At 39.3% G+C, this 21,264-nt stretch overlaps 1 protein-coding gene across 8 annotated transcripts in view; it reads left to right on the forward strand.

The window, feature by feature from the left end:
* Positions 1-21,264, forward strand: part of DENND1B (DENN domain containing 1B) — a gene marked incomplete at its 3' end in the record, with an annotated part of 254,407 nt that overhangs the window by 125,741 nt on the left and 107,402 nt on the right. For 6 of the 8 annotated variants that reach the window (XM_082394433.1, XM_082394435.1, XM_082394434.1 and 3 more), the window contains 2 exons: positions 946-1,056; positions 17,475-17,575. In XM_082394433.1, the coding sequence (XP_082250559.1) occupies positions 946-1,056; positions 17,475-17,575 (212 nt within the window). The remainder of the gene's footprint in view (positions 1-945; positions 1,057-17,474; positions 17,576-21,264) is intronic. The other 2 variants (XM_082394436.1, XM_082394438.1) reach the window with 1 other exon arrangement.

A 21,264-nucleotide genomic window follows, 5' to 3' on the forward strand; every position in this document is an offset into this window, starting at 1 on the left:
CATCACTCACTGTTTCCATTTATGTGCCCTGCTGTGATTACTGGTTTGTTCTGGGAAAGTTTGTGCCTCACAGAAATAGAAGAAACAATTGGATTTCTTAGTTTCTTGCTTAACTAGAAGTTTTAGCCTTCTGGGTCATAGTGCACCTGGCACTGCAGTTTCAGTCTATTGTCATCTCTCATTCAGTCTCTTTATCACTTTGTTGCTTTCTGATGGGCTTAAGTTTGAGTACAGAAAATTAAAAATAAGTAAGAAGGAGAGGATCTAAAAGTGAAAGTTAACGTAGCTTACCCCGGTTTTGTTCCTATGTGGGGAAAACAATTTGAAGTGTTAAGTCAAGGAATCAAATTAACACCAACTTTTATTTGGTTATAGTGTTATAAAGCAGGCCTGACACGGGATATAAACGAGATCTTCCTTAATAAAGAATCAAAGGTCTGCTTTATAAACCCATCTCATCCTGTGGTTGCCTTATACATAGCCTGTAGTATCAGGCAATGATATTGCCTGCTGACTGATTGGCAAACAGAGGGAGACTCAAATATATTTTCTGGAGCAGCAGTTCTCAAAGTTCAGTGTGTGTAAGAATCACTGGCAGTATTTGTTTAGAAAATGGATTCCTGGGGCTGTACTCTGCAGATTACTACTCAGCAGGTCTAGGTTGGGGCCCAGAAAACAGGCTTCTTTTGCAGGTGCCTGGGGAGGGAGGGTGGGAAAGATGTGATGCTCTGATCACCCTCTGAGAATGTTTTCCTGGAGTAGGGCTATGTTTCAAATAATAGTAGAAGGCTACGTACGTGCTCTGTGTGGCAGCAGAATAGAATTAAATTCAATTGTTTTAATGAATACCACTTACTCTCCTAACACTGTTTGTACTTGAGACTGTGTGGCGAACGTGTCAGGTGCTTTCCCTGTAACTTACACAGTTGTCTCTGGCTTGCGCAGAGGAACCTCACGGAGTACTTTGTGGCTGTGGACGCGAACAACATGCTGCAGCTCTTCGCCAGCATGCTGCACGAGAGGCGCGTCATCGTCACCTCCGGCAAACTCAGCACCGTGCGTATCTCACACTCCCCCCCGACCCCCGCGCCCAGAGACCTGCAGCCGCGCAGAGGCAGAAACGCTCTGCGTGTGCTTACGAGACAATATCTACATACCCTTTTGATGTATGGTTTTAATCTGGCTCTTGGAGTACAAAGGTCTGATTTATGGAAGGCCTTCGCGGGTGCATTAAGTCAGGTTAATTATTTTTTCTTATCAGAAGATGAGAGTTTTTTTTTTTCTTTTTAACTCTCCGGAGTTCATTTTAGTGCCTTCTACCATCTAACGAATTCTTAAGAGCTATTATGAGATCTTTATTATTCACTTGAGGCTTTTTCCATTGGAGCTACTTGAAAGAAATCAAGGGGCCATGATAATAGCTGCTATCCTAACCTGGTAATAGGTAGATTCATCTTTGTTGCCAAGTAGTGGTTTGGGAGTGGATTCTATAATAGTTCTGATTTGGAGGAGCTCTTCAGACTGATAATAACTTAAAAGTCAAAAGAGCATTTTTTTTTTAAATCACAGGTTTTATGCTACTCACTGAAATGTTCTTCTGGAAGGTCTTCATTACTGTGCTAAAGGCAGGGAGAATAGAGTTTTCTTGGGTCATAGAAAAACATTCAGAAGTATTTTGCTAGATTTTCTAATTTTTTTCACTTTGAGCATTAAAAGTTTAATATTTTTTACCTAAAAATTTTAATATAGTTTTGAGTAATGTATGAGATATTTATTAAAAACATTATTTAATATTTCGTGAATTAGCTTCCTTGCAAATTTGGCTAACTGATAAAAATAAGATAACATCTTTATGTTTTGTTCTCTGATAGTAGAAATACAAACCTTATTCTGTAAAGTTTTAGTATTTTAGAGCGGAAGGAGCTTCAGGATTTCTCTAGGGTATCTATTTCAGGTGTAACGATGAGAAAGGTATTGATGTTTTCAGAGAAAGGTTAAGTGGCCACCCCAAGGCCAAATAAGATAGTTGGAGACAGGTAATGTGAAACTGGGTCTCCTGATTCTAATTTTGGGTTATTTGCATTACTCTAGAGTTGAAAAAATACAGTTTTGAGATTTTGAAATGCAATAATGATATGCCCACTTTTCAAAACAAATTGAAAATACATTATTTTACACATTGAAAAACACGTTATATGCATTTGAAGGAGTACATGTGGAGAAATGATGTAGTTCAATCAGAGAATAAGTGCCAGTCAGTGATGCAGGTAATTATCTGCATTTTCTTAAAGTGACGTTAAGAAATTCAATCTGAATTATTTGGTACTTTTTATATATTTGCTTTTCTGCTGTGCTTAACTTACCATTGAGGTAAAATCATTCTTATTTATCCTCCCCTTCTCCTCCTCCTCATCACATTTTTTTTTTTTAAACTACATTTTTTTTGGTTACACTGACATTTCCTGCATTTATTTATTAATTTATTTCTTTTTTAGCTGTGCCACACAGCTTATCCTCATCACTTTTTTAAGCCAGTTTTTTCAAGATTATAAAGAATATTTCTATATGGATATTGTCCTGAAGATTTAAAAGATTGTACAAGCTGTCTTGGAGACCTAGGAGCTAAATTCCTATCAAGATTAATTCATGTAACGTATTTATTATGCGCCTACTATGTGCTTGCCACTTTCTAGGCACTGAGGATTCAGCAGTAAGCAAAGCGAAGTCCAAACACTCTTGGAGCTTATATCCAACTGATAGAGAAGATAAAGACATGAATGAATAAATAGCTGTTATGTCATATGGTGCTGAGTACCAAGAGATAAGGGAGAAAGTGAGTGTGAGTGTGGGATGAAAGGTCAGGGCCAGGTTTCAGTTTTGTGTAGGGAGGTCAGGGAAGCCTTCCCTCATGAGGTGGTATTTGAGCAGAGGTCCGAAGAAAGTGTGGGAGTGAGCTATGTGAGTGAATCTATAAGCTGGTCTGTGTAGGAGAACATTAGAAATAAATCTGATGGAAAGCAGTATGGAGGTTCCTCAAAATATTAAAAATAGAACTACCATGTGGTCCGGCAATTCCACTCCTCGGTTTTTATCCAAAGAAAACAAAAACACCAATTCAAAAAGATATCTGCACCCCTGTGTCCATTGCAGCCTTATTCACAATAACCGAGATACGGAAGCAGCTTAAGTGCCCATCATAGATGAATGAATAAAGAAGATGTGGTGCACATATACAGTGGAATATTACTGAGCCACAGAAAGGAATAAAATCTTGCCATTTGTAATAATATGGATGGACCCTTGAGGGCATGATGCTAAGTGAAATAAGTCAGACTGAGAAAGACAAATACCATATGATCTCACTTATATGTGGAATCTAGAAAAACAAAGCAAACAAATGTAACAAAACAGAAACAGACTCATAGATACAGAGAACAAACACATGGTTGCCAGAGGTGAAGGTGGGGTGGGAGGATGGGCAAAACAGGTGAAGGGGGCTGAGGCACCGACTTCCAGTGAGAAAGTAAATAAGTCACAGGAATGTAACGTACAGCAGGGGGAACATACTCAATAATGTTGCCGTAACTCTGGCGACAGATGGTAACTAGACTTAACAGTGCTGATCGTTTCATAATGTATAAAAATCCCAAATCACTGTGTTTACACCTGAAAATAATATAATATTTCAAGTCAATTATACTTCAATTAAAAAAGGAAAGAAATCTGAATATATGTAAATATTTTGTAAAAACATTTTTTGGTAAGTATTGTAAAATGTTGGTGTTTCTTTTTGTTGTAATTTGTAAACACCTCTTAATGGCTAAGTAACCTCTCTTCCACTCAGTTTCTTCACATTTAAACTGGGAACATGGGAGTAATACTAGTTTTAATCTCACAGGGTTGCTTTAAAGATTAAGGATATGTGTACATGCACACACATATATGTGTGTATATGAAGTGCTTAGAATTTTATCTGCGTAAGATTAAATGATTATCAGCTATAAATTTATAATAATCTAGATCTGCAGTTTAGAGTAAAAATGAACATGCCTACCCGTTAACTTTGTTTGAATTAAAAAAATAAATGATTTTAAATAAAGGCTTGGTATTAGTCAGGGAGTTGTTTCTTATATTTGAGGTCAACGTAATACCAGTTGTTTATGAAAGTTCCTGAAAACTTGGTGGTGATGTCACCTCTCAGTTAACAGCTTTGTTTTGGTTCACCATCTGGGGCAGTAGGACTGATAAAAGAAACATAATTCAAGTTTGCTGTCATGATCTCCTCACCCTCCTTCTGTAGGGGAAGCTGCTTCACTTGAATCTAGCTTGAAAAATTCATGTATATACACACATGCATGCTATAAATTCCACGCACAGTAATGTTTAAGGTCAAAGACTAGTACCATAACATAAATTAGAAGTAAATATTTTTTAGAAAGCGTTTAGTGGAACCTCTGAAACGACCAAGGAAGGAATAGTTAACGTATCAATGAATTGAGGTTAAGACTACTGCCAGTGAAGCTTTTTACATCCTTATAGGATTTTATATACCACAAAGACTATAGTGTACTTAAAATTAATGCAAGAAATTGTGTTTTACCCGGTTTTCACTTTTTAATCTATGGCCAAATTTTTAATTATTGGAAGAGCATGTATAAGTTCCTCGCATTTATAATTTTGTTATAGTTTTGGGAACTTTGGATTTATACTTTGGTATGGTCATAATTTTATTAGAATCATATCTGTCAACTTTATAGCTAGCCGGGGGTTTTACTGGTGATACCCTGACAGGTAATGAGCTACCTGAGTGTTCCTTCCTCAGGTATTGTGTGTAGTTAAAATTATAATTTGTAATTATCTTTATAGCGATAAACTTTAAAATAAAAAAGTTTTGAGCTATGTTAGCAAAAGTATCAAGAGTATTGTTATGTTTTAAAATTTTTCGTGGGTTTTTCCTCCTTATAGTAAAATGTATTTTGTTAGGACTCACTATTATATTTTTCCGTGTTTTGAGTTGAATGAATTGGAATGTCATCGGTTTTGTGTTTATCCTACTGATGTGTACATTATCTGGTACACACGGAAGGGTTCCTGGTAATCCTGAACAAGAATGTTGATTTTGTACATGCCGTAGGCAGGTCCTAGAGGTTTAAGCCCCGAGTGAACAGCAGACTAGCAGGACATCGGCCCAGAGTCTCATGTATTCAAAGCAAAGGAATAAATCATGATATTACAGGGGTGTATCAGTTGACTTTTTGCTGTTTTGTGACCAGAGGTAGGGAAGGATTGCTGTTTAAAGCCGTGTCATCGGCTCTCAAGTCAGTCAGGCACGAAGCCTTGTCAGGTGCTCTGTAATTGTCCCCCAGACGTTCTCTAGCTAGTCAGCTGGGGCCGTGCGTTTTGTTTCCAACACTGAGCTGGCCAGCGTCTGACAGGAGCTCTCGTCATCCTGTCAGTGATGTGTTAACTAGAGTGTATCTTTGTGGCCTGTGGAAGCAGGTACAAGAGATGCTCTCTTTAGAGCAGATGTCTGAGTGTTAGCTCCCATTTTGACCAATATTTAGTTGGTAGATATCACCCTCTTGGAGTCTGTAAGCACATTAGTCACAGAGATGTGACTGTGTAGTCCGTGTCCTGTCTGGACTGCTCAGAGCCAGCAGTGTGCTGTTAGTGCAGGGATTGTGCTAATACGCTGTCATCTCTTCCTTTGTTATAGTTGCCCCCAGGCATTTAAGCATATGCTTTTCTCCCCTTCTGTCATTAATACCATCAAGGGCCTATGCAAAAAGAAATCTTGTGATCCGCGGAAAATCAGCTATTAAAATGTAGATGTTATAGGTTGAGTTAGATCGAAGGGGAATCCGCAGGATTTTAACCTCTCCGTCTGGATTTTACGTATTCTTAACTTACCTCTTAGTAGTGCCACCTATCAGCATTTAATCTGAAACCGGCAGCACAGAGAATCTTTCTGGAGATTAAGAACGGAACAGTTGGTGCGAGAACAAAGATTACCCAGATCTACTCCCTGCTTCAGATTATTGAAGTGTATTTTTCCCCCTTACGATTTTAAAGCTGCAGCAGCATGGTGCGGTTAAAAATTATTATCAAGACCTCTCAGGGAGAGAGAATCTACGAACAATTTTTAGATTTTTAACTCTTCCCAAAGCCCATAGCAGCCAGTTATGTCAGCCGAAACTGCAGACAATGACTCTTACTTACCAGTGTGTTATTTGACTTGGATACTGCTCTTCAGAACATTGCATTTTCATTCACTGCTAAGTGGATGTGGCTGGAGCGTGGAAATGGGACTATTGAGGTGGTCATGTGACACTTTGTGGGAAGATTTGTGTGGAGGAAACTTCTAAGACGGGAAAGACTGCAGGTGTTTGTATCTTCCAACTCTTGAGGTGATAAGAGCTGTTTTTCATAGAAACGAGCACAATAAGGGTTAGAACCATGGTCGGTATGTGTGTGTGTATGTGGGTGCAGTAAACTTAATCTTTTGAACTGTGGATATCAGAAAAGTTTTTAAAATATAATAAAATTTTCACTAATTATGGTATGAAATATGAAGTGTTCATCTAATGCTGCAAATGCCAGGGTAGAAACATGTCTCTTTAACAAGTAAAAATGTGTCTCCTTGATTGCCTTTTTTGACACTAGTCTCTTTAAATAATAATAATTATGACAATAGTAAAGGTTTCTTTGTAAATTCTGAAGTTTATAAATTAGAGGATAATTTCCATATAGGCCTTTGTCTTAAAAAAAAAAAAGATTTGTGTTCAGCTGTTTTCTACTAGAAATTTTTAATTTTTAAAGAAGTCTATGCCAAAATTGTAATTCCTTGGGGGAAAAGTTATCAATACATCTTAAACACTTTCAGCTTCATGAATTTCTCTTGCTATATTGACTCTTGTCCAATCTGTACAGGATCTTGGTTTGCTATCTTTTGGCCTTCACGTAGCCCTAAGGAGAAAATGTACTCCTTCCTTCCCATGGCAGGCGGTTTCTTTGTTCGTTCATTGAATCACTCCCCATCTATGGCTCACCTAACTCATGCCAGACAGAGTTCTACATACACAGGCAGGGTAACGAGGTCACCAGCCTCTGTGTCAGTCTGGGTCCAGTCAGGAGAGAGAAACTACAGTCGTCTGAACGATGCAAGTTGAGTAGAAAGAATTTAAGACTGTCATGTGGGATCGGGGTAGCAGGCAGGGGCTGCGGGAAGTGCCGGGAGCCGTGAAGAACCCGGCATAGTAGGTATAAAGCAGCCACGAACCTGCGGGGAGCTGGGGATCTGTGCCCAGCGAGGCGCCCTGCTGGCAGCACACTGCTCCGGAGCCACTGGGAGAGGCCGCTCCTCCGGGCTATCTCGCCGAGGCCCCCCGCTCCCCCCCCCCCCACCCCCGGAAGCCAGCTGGGGGAGGGTGGCACCGAGGGAGGCTTCCGGCCGCCGGGCGCCGCTGACGGTGGCACTCTCACCCAGCAGGTGCAGGAGAAGCCCCTGTACCGCAGGAGGCGTGCGCCGCGGGGGCCACAGGCACCCTGCCCGGAGCTGCCGTGGCGAGCCCGGGCCCCGCCCCCTGCGGCCGGCAGGGCTGAGCTGCTGTCACACGGCACCCCCCCGTGCTTGGCGGGGGCAACTCCCCGAAATGTCGCTTCATTGTCCTCTCCGGACAAAGCTTAGCATCGTGCCGGCTGCTGAAAGGGAAAGATATCTAAAGGGCACAGATTTGACAATGAGGGGTGAACTTGGAGGTGAGAGGCAATAAATCGGTAACCGGTACAGTCCACCCCTTTGGATGCTTATCCTCCAGTGACACCCTCTAAATCATCTGCACTTCCTGAACAACAGCAGAGCAAAGCTCTGTGTCTACCTAATAAGATGTAGCTGTCCTTTTCCAAGTACAGACGTTTTCACCCTTCGCCCCAAATGAGAAGCAGCACCGTACCAAGAGTCACTGTGTCCATCTCTTCAATTCCAATCACATTTAATTTTCTGTTAACTACTAACAACGTATATGTAAGATAAAGATGAGACATAGAAGAAAAAATGGTTAGCAGGTAAAAATAAACATATGAAAGGAAAATTAAACATATGGAAAGCTACTACAGCCCTTGTTTATGTAACTGCTCATGAGACCGTAATTGATATTTCTGACTTCCTTCTTTCATTACCTGTTCCATAGTCCCCTCACCTCAGCCAGAGCCTCAGCTGGTTGGAGTTTTTTTTACCTGGTTTAATGATACAAACTTTCATTTCCAAAAGGTCTGGATCCTCAATAGTTCTGGTTTTGTTTTTTTTTTTTTTTTGATTGCCATAGTTTCCCATTAACATTTAGTACCAGGCATGGAAGTACCAAGATGCATCCCAGAGAATTCCATGGTTCCAGACATGGTCCCCCCCCACCGCCTCTGTTGTGTAAAAACAACCCGACTTACTTCTGGTTATTGAGATCAATCATTCCAGCCAGTAGATTATCCCCAATTTTTAGCCTGTTGATTCAGTGGCATTAAGGAACCCAGAGGGCCAGGTGGCAGTCCCATCTTCTGGTTCAAGTGGAAGCATTCCACTGTTGGGAGGTCAGATCCCCAAACCGAAAGTGCCCTGCATGGCTGGGGCAGGAATTAGAATTTCTGCAAGTGGGCTGTTAAGAGTGATGATGAGAGGGCCAATCCTACTCCTACCCCTTGACCCCCGGTCCCATGGATTCTGGCTTTGGGAGAAACAGCACCGTAAAACGGTTTCTGATTCGAAGCGTATCCTGCATCATGTTAAACAGAGCCCCACCCTTTAAGGGTGCTCTTTCCCAACTGGCGTCATAACTGAGTCTTCGGTGAGCCATTCCACCTTTTGACTAGGCCAGCAGCTTCTAGGTTATAAGTGTAGGCCAGAGTAGTTGAGTTCACGGACATGAGTCTCTTGCTCTACTTTGCTGTTACATGAATACCTTGATGAGATTCAGTGCTTTACGGAGTGCCGTGCTGACAGGTATGTTATTCTGTGAGTCTGATGGTGGTGGTGCTGGCAGAAGGATTATGGCAGAGAAGACGAGTCCTTAGCCAGAATATTTATTCCAGTGAGAGTGAACCTAATCGAGCCTCCTTCTTGATGGAAGAGGTTCAGTGTAATTAACCTGCCACCAGGTAGTTTACCTGATTGCCATGGGAGACGTCTCCCTAGACACGTTCTGCTATAGCACCACCTGAAGAAGGTGCCAGGTATTACTGCTGGGTACTGCTGACCAGTGTCCTACAAGAGCCAGGCCCCGGAGACGCACAGGCCCTGCAGGAGCCTGCCCCCGAGCACACGGAACCAGGAAGCCCCAGTCCCTTCCTCCTGCAGCGCGTCTCCTGCGTCCTCTGCGGACAGAGCGCACTCTGTCCTCCGTCTGGTAAATACTTCAAGGGCCCAGATCCATTGTCACAGATGGGTAGCAGAGAGTGAACTTGGATCCGAGAGGCATAAATTGAAGGCACAGCTTCCATGAATCTCATATTTTGTTGTGATTTACTATGATAAAATAGTGTAATGGAAAGAGTAAACACTAGTTAACCACTTGAGAAGAAAAACATAGATCTTTATTTTGAAGGAGATATTTGACATTGGTAGAGTTTTCCAAACATAGAGTATAAGGGTATTTATTCATTTGGTATCAATAATGATTATTATTTGCCAGGTAGTGGGAATTTCAAAGTTATTAATTTATGATTCTCTAGAATCGTAATAAATAGTAAATTATATAGTGTCAATCAAGGCCAGTCAGTGTGACTAGAACTCTGATGTGGGAAATGTAGGAGGGAGGGTGGTAGATTAAAGAGTTGACCTCAGTATCACACCTGGTTCTTGGAAGGAATTTGTGTTTTGTCTAGGAAATATATTCTTGTGTGTGTGTATGTGTGCGCAAAGAGAGTGACAGAGAGAAGTCATGCTACAGGATCTAGTTGGAGAGAGAGCAGTGGCCAGATTGTGAAGAACCATGTTTGCTAAATGAAGGGGTTTGGATTTTATCCAACAGATTGTGGGGAGGCAAATGAGGGACATGCTGTGACCAGTTTTGTTTTGGGGAAGAGAAGCTGGTGGCATTAGAAAAAATAGAGTAGGGAAACTCTGACTGACAGGTGTCTCGTTAAAAGGCAGTCACAGTAATTAGAAAAAGAGATGACCAGCTCCTGAACCTAACAGTGACCATGAAAGGTAGATGGAGTTGGGTTTTAGAAACATGGCTAATAAGGAAATGTCTGTTGGATGTAGAGTCTGCTTGAAAGTAGGTAAATAAGAGGGAGAAGTTTACAGTGACACACAAAGGACAAATATTCATCAGCTATTTCCTTAGTGTCTGATATATAATGGAGGCAGAGCCTGATGTCATTTGCTACTAGTAAATTGTAACTCTGTAAAGTGTGTGTGTGTGTGTTTATGTATAGATGTATATATTTACAAGTGTTTGATATGCCTGGTAAATATACATATGTGTACGTTAAGTATATATGGGAATATTATATACAATTTGAATGAAACAGCATATAATATATATGTACAATTATTCATTCTCATTTAAATATCTGTAATTTACAAATAGTCACTTCACTTGTAAGGATTCAGAGGTCCTTTGGGGCTGCTTGTGGTTGTCTGTCTTTCAGTTGCTGGTGGTTTGCCATTAGTTTTGTTCCTGGTGAGAGATATTTTAAGTTGTGATTTTCAGGGATGTCTACTAGTTAAAAAAGTAGGTTCAGTCAATTAGATTTTATTTATTCGTTATTTGGACTATGTCCCCAAATATGGTAGTAGTGTGATTATATCAATAATATCTTCTAAAATTAGAGATTTGTTTTTCAGTTCCTGACTACTCAACTAAAAAATTGGATGACTTCATATAAGCCATTTTTTCCTTTTATCCTGAAGTTTATTATATAAAAAATGAAAGGATTGAACAAGAATGATTTCTAAGGTTCTTCCTAATTGTTAAATGCATTGATTATTTAACTGTACTGTTTATTTCTTAAATAAGTGCCTTATTTTTAAAAATATGGTTTTTATATAATTTACACGAATAGCCTAACTTATAGTCCTCTAGAATCCAGGGTCTAGAAGTTTGTGTGGAGAGAAGATAAATACATTTGAGCTGTGTTATAGTGTCAGACTCCTGAAAGTTGTGGAAAGGTAGATGGGCCTTCTCCAGGAAAAGCTAAACTGCTACAGAATTGGCTTGAAGATGTGAACTAGAGAGCAGTAAATTTAGTGATGGGGAAAGTCATATAGGGGAGGAAAGTGTTTGAAGGCGTTGACATTTATGTGCAGTGTGACAGCTACAGAAGTTCAGAATTGAGGTGGGGTTGGTACCACAGGAATGGTGCATGTTGAGGCTCACTAGAGTGAAAGCTCCTTGAGGGCAGAGGCTTTGTCTCCTCGGCTCCTTATTCTGTCCCCAGCACCAGCAGCGATGCCCGACACATATTTGGTGTCTCACATCTCGTTGTGTGATCTTGGGCAGTTGGTTTAACTTTGCCTCGGTTTCCCCGTGTGTCAAATGAATGAAAGAATGAGTACACGGAAGAAGCAAGCAAGCAAGAAAATATTAGAATTGTTTGGCTCGGAAGAGCTAATTAACCAGTGACCAGCCATGAGATGAGCAGAACTTTCCAAGGACTTGGATATGATGCAGAGAGGTCAGGATGAAGTTTAGTAATGAAGCAGCAGAATTTACCATCCTACAGGGATGGAGAAAGAGAATGAAATATAAGATGATATTTTAGTATAAAAAGGTATTGAAAAAGAAAAATGTACAGCCAAATACTGCCTTTTTTCATGATACAAAATTGCTATTTCTCTAAACATTTCTTTACAACTATCACTTAATTTGAGTGTCAGAATTTTGCTCAAGTAAGAATATCTCATAGTTGGGATAGCTTTGTAGTTTTCAGATACTGTGCTGCTACCATTTTTGTCCTCAACTTTTAAACGTGAATGTAAATTAAATGTGTTTAAACAGATAGTTTTTTTATGCTTGCTTTCCACTGAAATTTTTTTCATTCCACAAGGAAATTTATCACGTTCATATCTGCAACAGTTTATTCTGTGTACCTTTAGGTATCTATAGCGCTTACATTTCTGAAGTAAACATTGATTCAGTTAAAACTCAAATGAAGTCTCTAATCAATATTTCTTGGATTTTGTGCATAAATGCATTCTTAGGGGACATAAATCTGCCCCTCAGTAATTCATGTAGAACTTTAGTTGAAGGCAGTGGGACTCCTACATTAAAATGAGGCAGACTCTGGCTAAGAGATACACAGAGACGAGAACAACAGGAGTGGCGGCGCGTCAGGGTGAGATCTTTACTCGTAAAGCGTGTGAATTAGAATCGTGCTGTTTTCCGTTGTGGTCATCACACTCGATAGATCGTTTTCCTGTCGTCTCCTTGGAAATCTGATAATATGGTTTTTTTCTTCTCAAAATAGATGTCTACTGAATTGCTTAAAACATTGCTTAGTTGTATTAGTAGGCTGATCTCCTCAATAAATATATAGTTTAGGAACAAGGTATAGGTGAGATTTCATATCACAAAGGGAAAGAACTTTGGTTTGGCTTCCAACTAAATATACTTGCAGATGCAGATCGAGATGATAACGCGTAGAATTTTTATCAAGTATCTTATCTTTGTAACGTTTTTCAGAGAATCTGCTCTCCTGGTTTTCTGCTGAAGGCGCAGACTGTGATGCCTGGGAAAGTTTTGTAAATTGCATCTCTATCCTAGACCCTGAATTTTTCATTTAAAGGTCAACTGTTCTTATCTGTCTGTTCAGTCAGAGACTCATTCTCCACTATATAATTAGGATAAAATATTTTCAGCCAGTATATATTATTCAGAGCCTTATAATGAATGGGAATTTTGAATCTTTGTATATCAAAAGGCAGATTAATATAATGGTTATTGTACTCTGGAGCCTGCTGGCATTGGTCTCCTGGATTTGCCACTTGCTGGTTGTGTGATCTCAGGCAATTGGTGTAACTTTGCCACAGTGTCCTGATCTGTAAAATGGGAGTAGTGATAATACTGCCTGTTTCATAAGGTTGTTGTAGCATTAAATCTGAGTATGTCAAGTGCTGAGAATAGCGCCTGGCACAGAGCTAGCATCATATAAACGTTTGCTTTCGTTACTGTTGTCAGTGAGAGCAACTCCCTTAGACCTGTGGCCAGAACGGGAAGCTCTAGGTGCCTTTATTCCACCACTAAGCTCACTGTTGCCAACGTTTGTTGTCAGGTTTCTCCCTCTGATTTCACAGACCCCAGTTCTTGTCTCTTTCACGTGGTTTTCATATATACTTATTTTACAGTTGTACTGTATGGGAAATAAATATCCCAGTGATTTTATTTTGTGTTAGTCAACGCTTTGGGGCTGAATCAGTTCAATATATTGAGTGTGCTTTGTGAAATTATATGTGCATTTAAATACTCCTATGCCATTTAACGAAGATTTTTTTTCTTTAACCTTTATTTGGTACATTTTTTTCTTTATTTAGTACACTTCATTTTTATTCAATGATAGCAATGTATAAGTCCTTCAGTTTCAAGGATGTTGTGCCAGGAACATGTTCTAACCCAAACACCGAATCTTCTTCTCTCCTCTCCCCTGCTTTCATGAAGAACAACTGTGGTGTTAGAGAAACAGCTGACAGAATGTCAGAAGAGTGCTGTGGGGTTCTAGCCGTATCATGAACCTATCATAGAATTTTGGGTAATTCTGATCCAAAGAAATGCGATTAGCATTTCCCTTTAAGCTTAAAGATTCAGTATTTCATAAATAACCTAAAAGTAAGAAGATTCTCCTTCTTACTTGGCTTATAAATTGATCTCATTTCTTTTTTTTTTTAATTGACATGTAGTTGATTTATAATATTATACTAGTTTCAGGTGTACAACATAGTGATTCAGTATTTTTATAGACTATACTCCATTTGATCTCATTTCTTTATAGAACTTTATTCTGCAAAGCAAACTTCTAAAGTATGCTGTTTATTTTCCTTAATTTGCAAAGTTCTGGAAATGTTCTAGGTAAATGATTTGTTGTGACGGTTAGCACTGTGTTCAGAGGTGCAGACAGATCTTATCCAGAATGAAATCTGGTGTCTTTGCTGTGTCCCAGGAGGCTCTTCAGTTCCGACCTTGCTTCCTCTCTGACCTCAACTCCTGCTGTTCTCCCGTTTAATCTAATCAGCCGACCCCCTACTACTCCAAGAAGGTGCCAAGCCTGCTCCCACCTCAGGACTCCTGAATGCCATTCTCCCCAAGTGGCTCCCATATTTCAGGCAGGTCTCAGTGTAGATGTGGCCACATCAGAGTTTGTCCCTACGCTCCTGTCTAGAATAGCCCTTCTGCTCTTACCCTGCTTTAGGTTTCTTCATAGAATTTACCTCTGACATAATATGTGTTTTACTTGTTTATTGTTTGCTTTCCCCACTGATATGTAACTTGTTCTGTTCTGTGTCCCTGTTGCTTAGTAGAGATTTATGATGGCATGTGGCAGGTACTCAAAAACTCTGTTGAATTAAGCAAGTAAATTATTATAATGTCTCCAATTTCACAGTTACCTAATGTGCTTTAAAGCTTTTAGAGATTATGTTTAGATAGATTTCGAAGGTGGATCTGAATTATAGTCTAGTTAAAATGTTGTGTTAACCACCCATATGGAAAAAACAATTCTTAACTATTACTAAAAATACAAAACGTTAGAACTGATCTGATCTAAGAGTAGAGAATGTTAGATCTCTCAGAGACGGTGTTTATAGATCATCTAGCATATATTTCTTATTTTAAAGATTAGGAAACTGGGATCTGGTTATATTTGCAGGTGTGCCAGAGTGGCACAGCCTCTTAGTGGCCAGTCCCTAACTTTATCTACGATGTACTTCATTGTTCTTACCTTATACAACTTGCATATAACTGTGCATATAATTGCATATAATTTCCTAGTAAATTTATTTTTTCTTAATTGTATTTTTTTTACTTACAACTATACTATCTCCTCTACAAAGTATATGCTGTAATAGTATCTTCTCTATTTTTTAAATCACATAGTTATTACATGATGCTAGGTGGGTAAGGGAGATCTTCTTTGGTAGGTGTCTGCCTTCTTTGGAAATCTCCACTTGGATGTCTCATAGTTAACAGAATCAATATTTGTGAGAGCAGATTCCTTACAGTCCCACCTGAACCTGACACTTTTGTTGTATTTCTTTAAATAATTCGTCCTGGTTGCTTAGGCCAGAAACTGAGGTTTGGGGCAGGGTGGGGATGTGGGATGGGTAGTATTTTTACCTGTCCCTGTCACTGATCCCCTGCATCTAAGAAGCTAACAAATCCTGTAGAGCTTCCTTCTTTCCTGGTAGATCTTGATTAGCTGACATGACCCTCTGCTGAATGCTGGCCTTTGCAGAAAGTTTGTGACTTTGCTTCTCGTTGCAGAAATCATCCTCTAAGAAACCAGTCAAATTCATCAGATGATATTGTGCCTTATTAGCGAGAAATTCATAGCTTCACTTAAGGAGAACCATTAAGGGCATAGGGGAACAGCTATAGCCTTTAATAGAGTGCTTTGGACTCTGGGTGTGCCTAGTAAAATAAGTTACTATTATTATAATTCCTCATTTTGAGAATGCATTTTTCCCCTCCTGTTACACTGTTAATTATTTTCTCAACAATAAAAAAGAATACTTTCCTTTTTAAAACGGTTTTAAATGAGCTCTTTTAAAAGCCATCTATCTGCAGATGGAGAAATTGAGTAAATTAACTGCCTTTCACAGCTACATAAGTGCTTTTAGCCCATCAAGTTACACTGAAACATTTAAAGTTACCTCATTTACAACCAGGGAGCACATGCAAGCTCTCTAAGAATTGACACAACTGAGATCAACCCCATTTTCATTTCCCTCTAGTTCAGATATGTAAGAGAAATAAATCTGGTCTGTAATTGTTACACAGAAGTATCTGAATGCCTCCTAGTGGTATACTGTATGCTCTAATTAAGGAATTTTAAAAATAATATTTATTGAAAGAATAGTGTAAACTATTAAAACTTCTAAGTGCAAAGTAATAAAACCCTTTAATGATAGCATTCTAAATGGAACAAATAAATTTTTTGCCATATAAAATTAATTAAAAATCTTAACTGGAAAAAAATATAATACATATGACGAAGATGAAAATACTTTTAATCAAAATTTTTATGTTTTTGGTTCAGATTAGATTATTTTAATTGACTTTTAAAAAATTTAGTGGAACTATTTTGCACTTAAATATAGACAAATGTTGCTATTAAGATTGAATTACTTTGTTTACATTTATCCTTTTGAATTAATTTGATTACTATGTATAAATTTTAATTTCTTTGTATAATAGAAATAATGGTTTATAGAAATTTTGTGGTGCATTTTCAGATGGTTTTATTTTTAAATTCTGATTTTCAAGTTAAATAAAATGACTTATTCAGTAAATGTCTTGAAAATGCAGACCATAGCAAAACTTTAAAATGAAGAATGCTGATTTAATTATTGCTTTAAACGCTAGAGAAATGACTCAACGCATACAGAAATATAATTTAAAATGTAAACGAGGTCAGAGAAAGAATCCTGATGAGGGTCAGTAGGAGGGAGGAAAAAAAAGCGATATCCCTGTGTTAAGCATTAAAAAATATTTAATTAACCGCTTGCCAAAACAAAACAATTAAAATGGCAATTACCTTTAAAATAGCATCAGTGTATTTGCAGCTGTTGTGATATAAAGCTAGGAAACACGATGTTAATCTGAAATGAACAGTTTAAATATGAAATTATGATATCCTTGGCTTCCTGTGGTACAGCTGTCAAGCTTGGGCAGCTCGCTGGTCAATAGTGACATTCTCCGTGTCAGCGAGCAGAGTCTCCTGATACCGTCACCCGTGGTTCACACGTTGCTGAAGCTCCAACTGTCGAACGTTGAATCCCCTGGTGATACTGCAGCTTCCAGACTCTCCTGACTGGCTCATGTTTCATCCTTTGGCAATTTGCCCTAATGATATCCCCCAGGAGCTTTCAGCCTCTCCTCCTTCCCATATTGCATCGTGGTGTATTAATCTGAGTGCGTGCAACCTGGGCGGCACACGCTGTAATTTCCTACGGTTCCTTCTAAGACGCTCGCCTAATTTTTCAGTTTTCCTTTTTATGTGTTCTAAGTTTTGACCCCCAAACACTGTATTTTCAGGAAGGTATAACCGTCTACCTAAGATGCCCAAGAAGCCACTTTGTTGCTTATGTATTTTTCAGAGGGCCTTCTGAAACGGGAGACTTTTTACAGGCAGAATTGGTCAAGACAATGTGATTCAGGTCGTTAAGTAAATTGTTCTATGAGTATCATCAGTCTTTGATAACTTGAGCATGTCTCTCTGTTCGGAGGGTCAGCGGCTACTTACTGCTGTTTTCCTTTTGCAAATTTTAGCTAACCGCCTGTCTCCATGCATCGGTCGCCCTGCTCTACCCGATGTACTGGCAGCACATCTACATCCCGGTGCTCCCTCCTCATCTGCTGGACTACTGCTGGTAAGCTGGCTCTGCCGGGCTCCTGCTAGTCCAGGTTTTGGGGTTAGAAAGGTCGACTCATGTGCAGATTAAGTAAGCTTGGAGTACACGTGTATATATCTGTGAATGAGATCTCTGAAACGTGACGGGGAGATTAGTAACAAGTATTAAAAGGTGGTTTTATGAAGGGAAGAGTAGTTCTCTCCAAAGGTAGCAAAAATTTATAGCTGGCAAACGTAAAGTGCTTTAGATTTTGTGAGTTTCCTCGATAATCATCTAGATAATTGAATGCATAAATAGAAGCCGATCCAGTCTTCGCTGTGGTTAGGACATCTTACAGAAGTTGCAGTGTCAGTGAGAGCACCACACCCCAGGTGCCAGCATTTGTCTGCAGAGTCTTTCAGACACCAGGTTGCCTCTGTCGGAGCACACGCTCGTTACCTCCGCCTCAGGACACACTTTCCCGCACACCTCTTCCCTCAGTAGCACATCCAGTACCAGATACCAGCGCAGAGGGGTTGCCTCTGATGCAGGGGTTCCCTGAGTTCCTGGTTAAGTCGAAGCCTCAGCCTTGAGCCACTGTGAAAAGCAATGTTGACGAGTGTCGGGAGCAATTCTGGAAAGTTTCTTGGCATTGCAGACAACTGCCAGTGATCTCACCCAGTCTGAATTCAACTGTCCCCTTCTCCTGGAGGTTAGGGAAGAATTAGACTCCCAAACAGCGGCCTTGGGATCTTCCTCGGGGCTGTAGGGTAATCACCTTCTGCAGGCGTAGCTCAGTTCTTAAGAAACCAGATGAGATTTTTACTCTAAACCATGCATGTGTGTGTGCACGTACGCACACACACACACACACACACAGAAAGAAGGAAATGATTTGGACCATAACGTGTTCGTTTATATCACAACTAATGTTATTAAAAAACAAAGCTCTTTTAGAATCAAAGTAGTTATTTATTTAACTTTCTGATTTCATGAAAAGCAGATCACTTAAAGTGTTTAAGGGTTAAAATGATCTAAGTTCATAACATTGAAGTTTTCAAGACTAGCCCTCTTCAGGACAAATGATTTTTAATGACAGTACATATCTTTGGTCACATATTGATTATACCAGTGAATTGTGTGTTTCCACAGCAGGGTAATCGTATTGATAATGCTGGGCAGCAGGTTTCCAGTGACCTCCCACTGCCATTCTGCCCTTTGGGTGCTGGGAGGGAGAAACAGTGGGGCAGGAGACTGTAGGTGTGTGGTTTAATTACACTGTGAAGCACCACACACATGAATCTGAGAGTAAAAGCTGGATCTAGAAATAGCTCTCTTGGTATTCACTTTAGAGTGTTCTTCTCTGACCAGTATACCTAGAATAGGGTAGCATCCTTGAAAGCAGGAACCTCAGTTCTTTCATGTCGACATGCGTAGTAGATCTTTCCACATAGTATTCAGTAATTAAAACTTATTTTAAATAACGTTGACAAAAGTATTTGAAAATATATTGATGTATGATTTTTAAAAATCTATATTAAAGTAGTGGTTCAAGAACCAACACTTCTAATTGTGAGGTTTAGAATTATATTTTATCATATGTAATGTTAGTGCCATTTAAATTTTTCTATAAAAAATGTTCTGAAATCTTAGGAGGTAACATCCCTTTTAAGTTCAGTTCTCTGTAATGATACACACTTAGGACTTTCTAAAATATTGTTATTTAGAAACTGTTGCTACCTCTTTCCAGATATGTCTTCCTGATACTTTCTAACCCTGCCATCAAGTCCTTTTTCTGCTACTTCCACTGTGATGAAGGAAGCTTGTTTCATATTTCAGTCTTACTAGTTTCTAACCTCTGAAATAGCCCCTTTAGGACAAGTTCTAACAGCTGCCATGCCAGGCACTTCCCTGGCCCAGAGAGTAGAGCAGTGATAGTCAGACAAGGAGTTATCTGAGAGTTCCTGAACCTTAAGGTCACAATGATAGGCTCAGCTTCTAACATAGGAAGTGGGCAGTATCATATACTTTCATTTTCCCCCAAAATAACTGTCTATGACTCCAGCTCTCTTTCATTGTCAGAAAATTCCATGGACTAAACTGTTTCCTAGGGAAAGTGGTTTTCTTCCCTTTACATCTTTGCAAATGATCCTATATGCAAAAGGGAGAAAAATATTAGAGATTATCCCTTCAATCTCATGGTTTTTGAGTAAAGAAAATTTTATATTCCACTCCAAAAATAGCACCAGGAAGATGTGATAGGGGTAGATGTGTATTTTGCCAACTCTTCAAGGTGATTGGACTTTCCCAATCCTGAGGCAGTCCTGGCTCCTGGAAGTGTGTCTCTGGTGTGGCATAGACTTGGAGGGCCATGATGCCATCTTGTGACCGTGGATGAATAGCGCATCTTGGTCGGCTGACGAAGGCTTGCTAATTTGTCGGCTCATTCATTCATCCATTTGTACACCAGACATTTAGTAAACATGTGTTTGCCAGGTCGCGAGTACGTAATGTAATGAATAAGACGTAGCTTCTGCCCTCTTGGATCCCCAGATAGGAAGAAATTCCCACGTTTGTGCACATGTACACACACGCACATGATGAGCACAGAGGAATACTGTGATGCTATAGGGTTTAGGTCTGAGGCATATAAAAGAATGCTGAGCCGAACACCTAGGAGGAAGTGCCCACCTGTCTGCTAGGGTAGGGAAGGCTACTGGGAAGAAGTGACGCCATCTTTGTTTTCCCCTTAAGCTACCAGGATAAGGGGAAAATGGGGAGTTTCTATTTAACAGGTATAAAGTTTCAGTTATTCAAGATGATTAAGTTTTAGAGATCTGTATAACATTGTGCCTTTACTTAACCAGTACTCTATTGTAGACCTAAAAATTTGCTAAGAGGATGGATCTCATGTTAGGTATTGATACTGAAAAAACAAAGCAAAACAAAACAAAACAAAACAAAGAGAAAGTACTTTAATATAGCAAGTCTAAAGTGATGTTGCCAGACACTCTTAACCTTCTGAGCCCTTAAACACCTCGGAAGTAGTATGATTCCAGTACCAGTAAAAGTATAATCGTTTATTTGTTCGAGAATGGTTGAGTCACCTTTTTATTTGGGCTATCTATCTGATTCTTCATTCTATGAAAGGAGAAGATTTAGCTCCTCAGAGAATAGTGTTTTAAAAACATAAATGGAAAACTATGTTGTTTAGACTACCCTAAGTTAATAGACTGCTGTTACAGTCTACCCCATGGGTGGCCTCCATGAGAAGACCTAAAAAGAAAAAAAGCTATTACATAGTAATTATTTTTCAGCAAAGTTTAGTTGCTACCGAAAAGAAGCAGCAGTCGTAATAGAGCCTTCTGTATCTTATCTTTGCAAAATAATTCCATTGACAGAAAGATCTAGGATAGTTTTGCACATAGCTGATAAAACATCTGTGTTGCCAAGGATCTCTTCCTGACTTATTAACACTCTGTCTCATTAGGAGATTGCAGCTAGGGTAGCAAAATTACTTTTCATGAGACTTGGCTGACTTAATATTAGGATGTATACAATCCAATTTTCATGACAATGAAATAACTATTCAGTTAAATCTATATTCTGAAAAAACATCATATTTATTTTAGGAAAGTATGCTCTAGTTAATAATGTTTGCAGTCTAACATGTTTATATTTTAGATTTTGTAGAAATTAGTGAGGTAAAAACACGTAGAGATACCCAG

The sequence above is a fragment of the Balaenoptera borealis genome (assembly GCF_965194805.1).
Source record: "Balaenoptera borealis genome assembly, chromosome: 1".
NCBI lineage: Eukaryota > Metazoa > Chordata > Mammalia > Artiodactyla > Balaenopteridae > Balaenoptera > Balaenoptera borealis.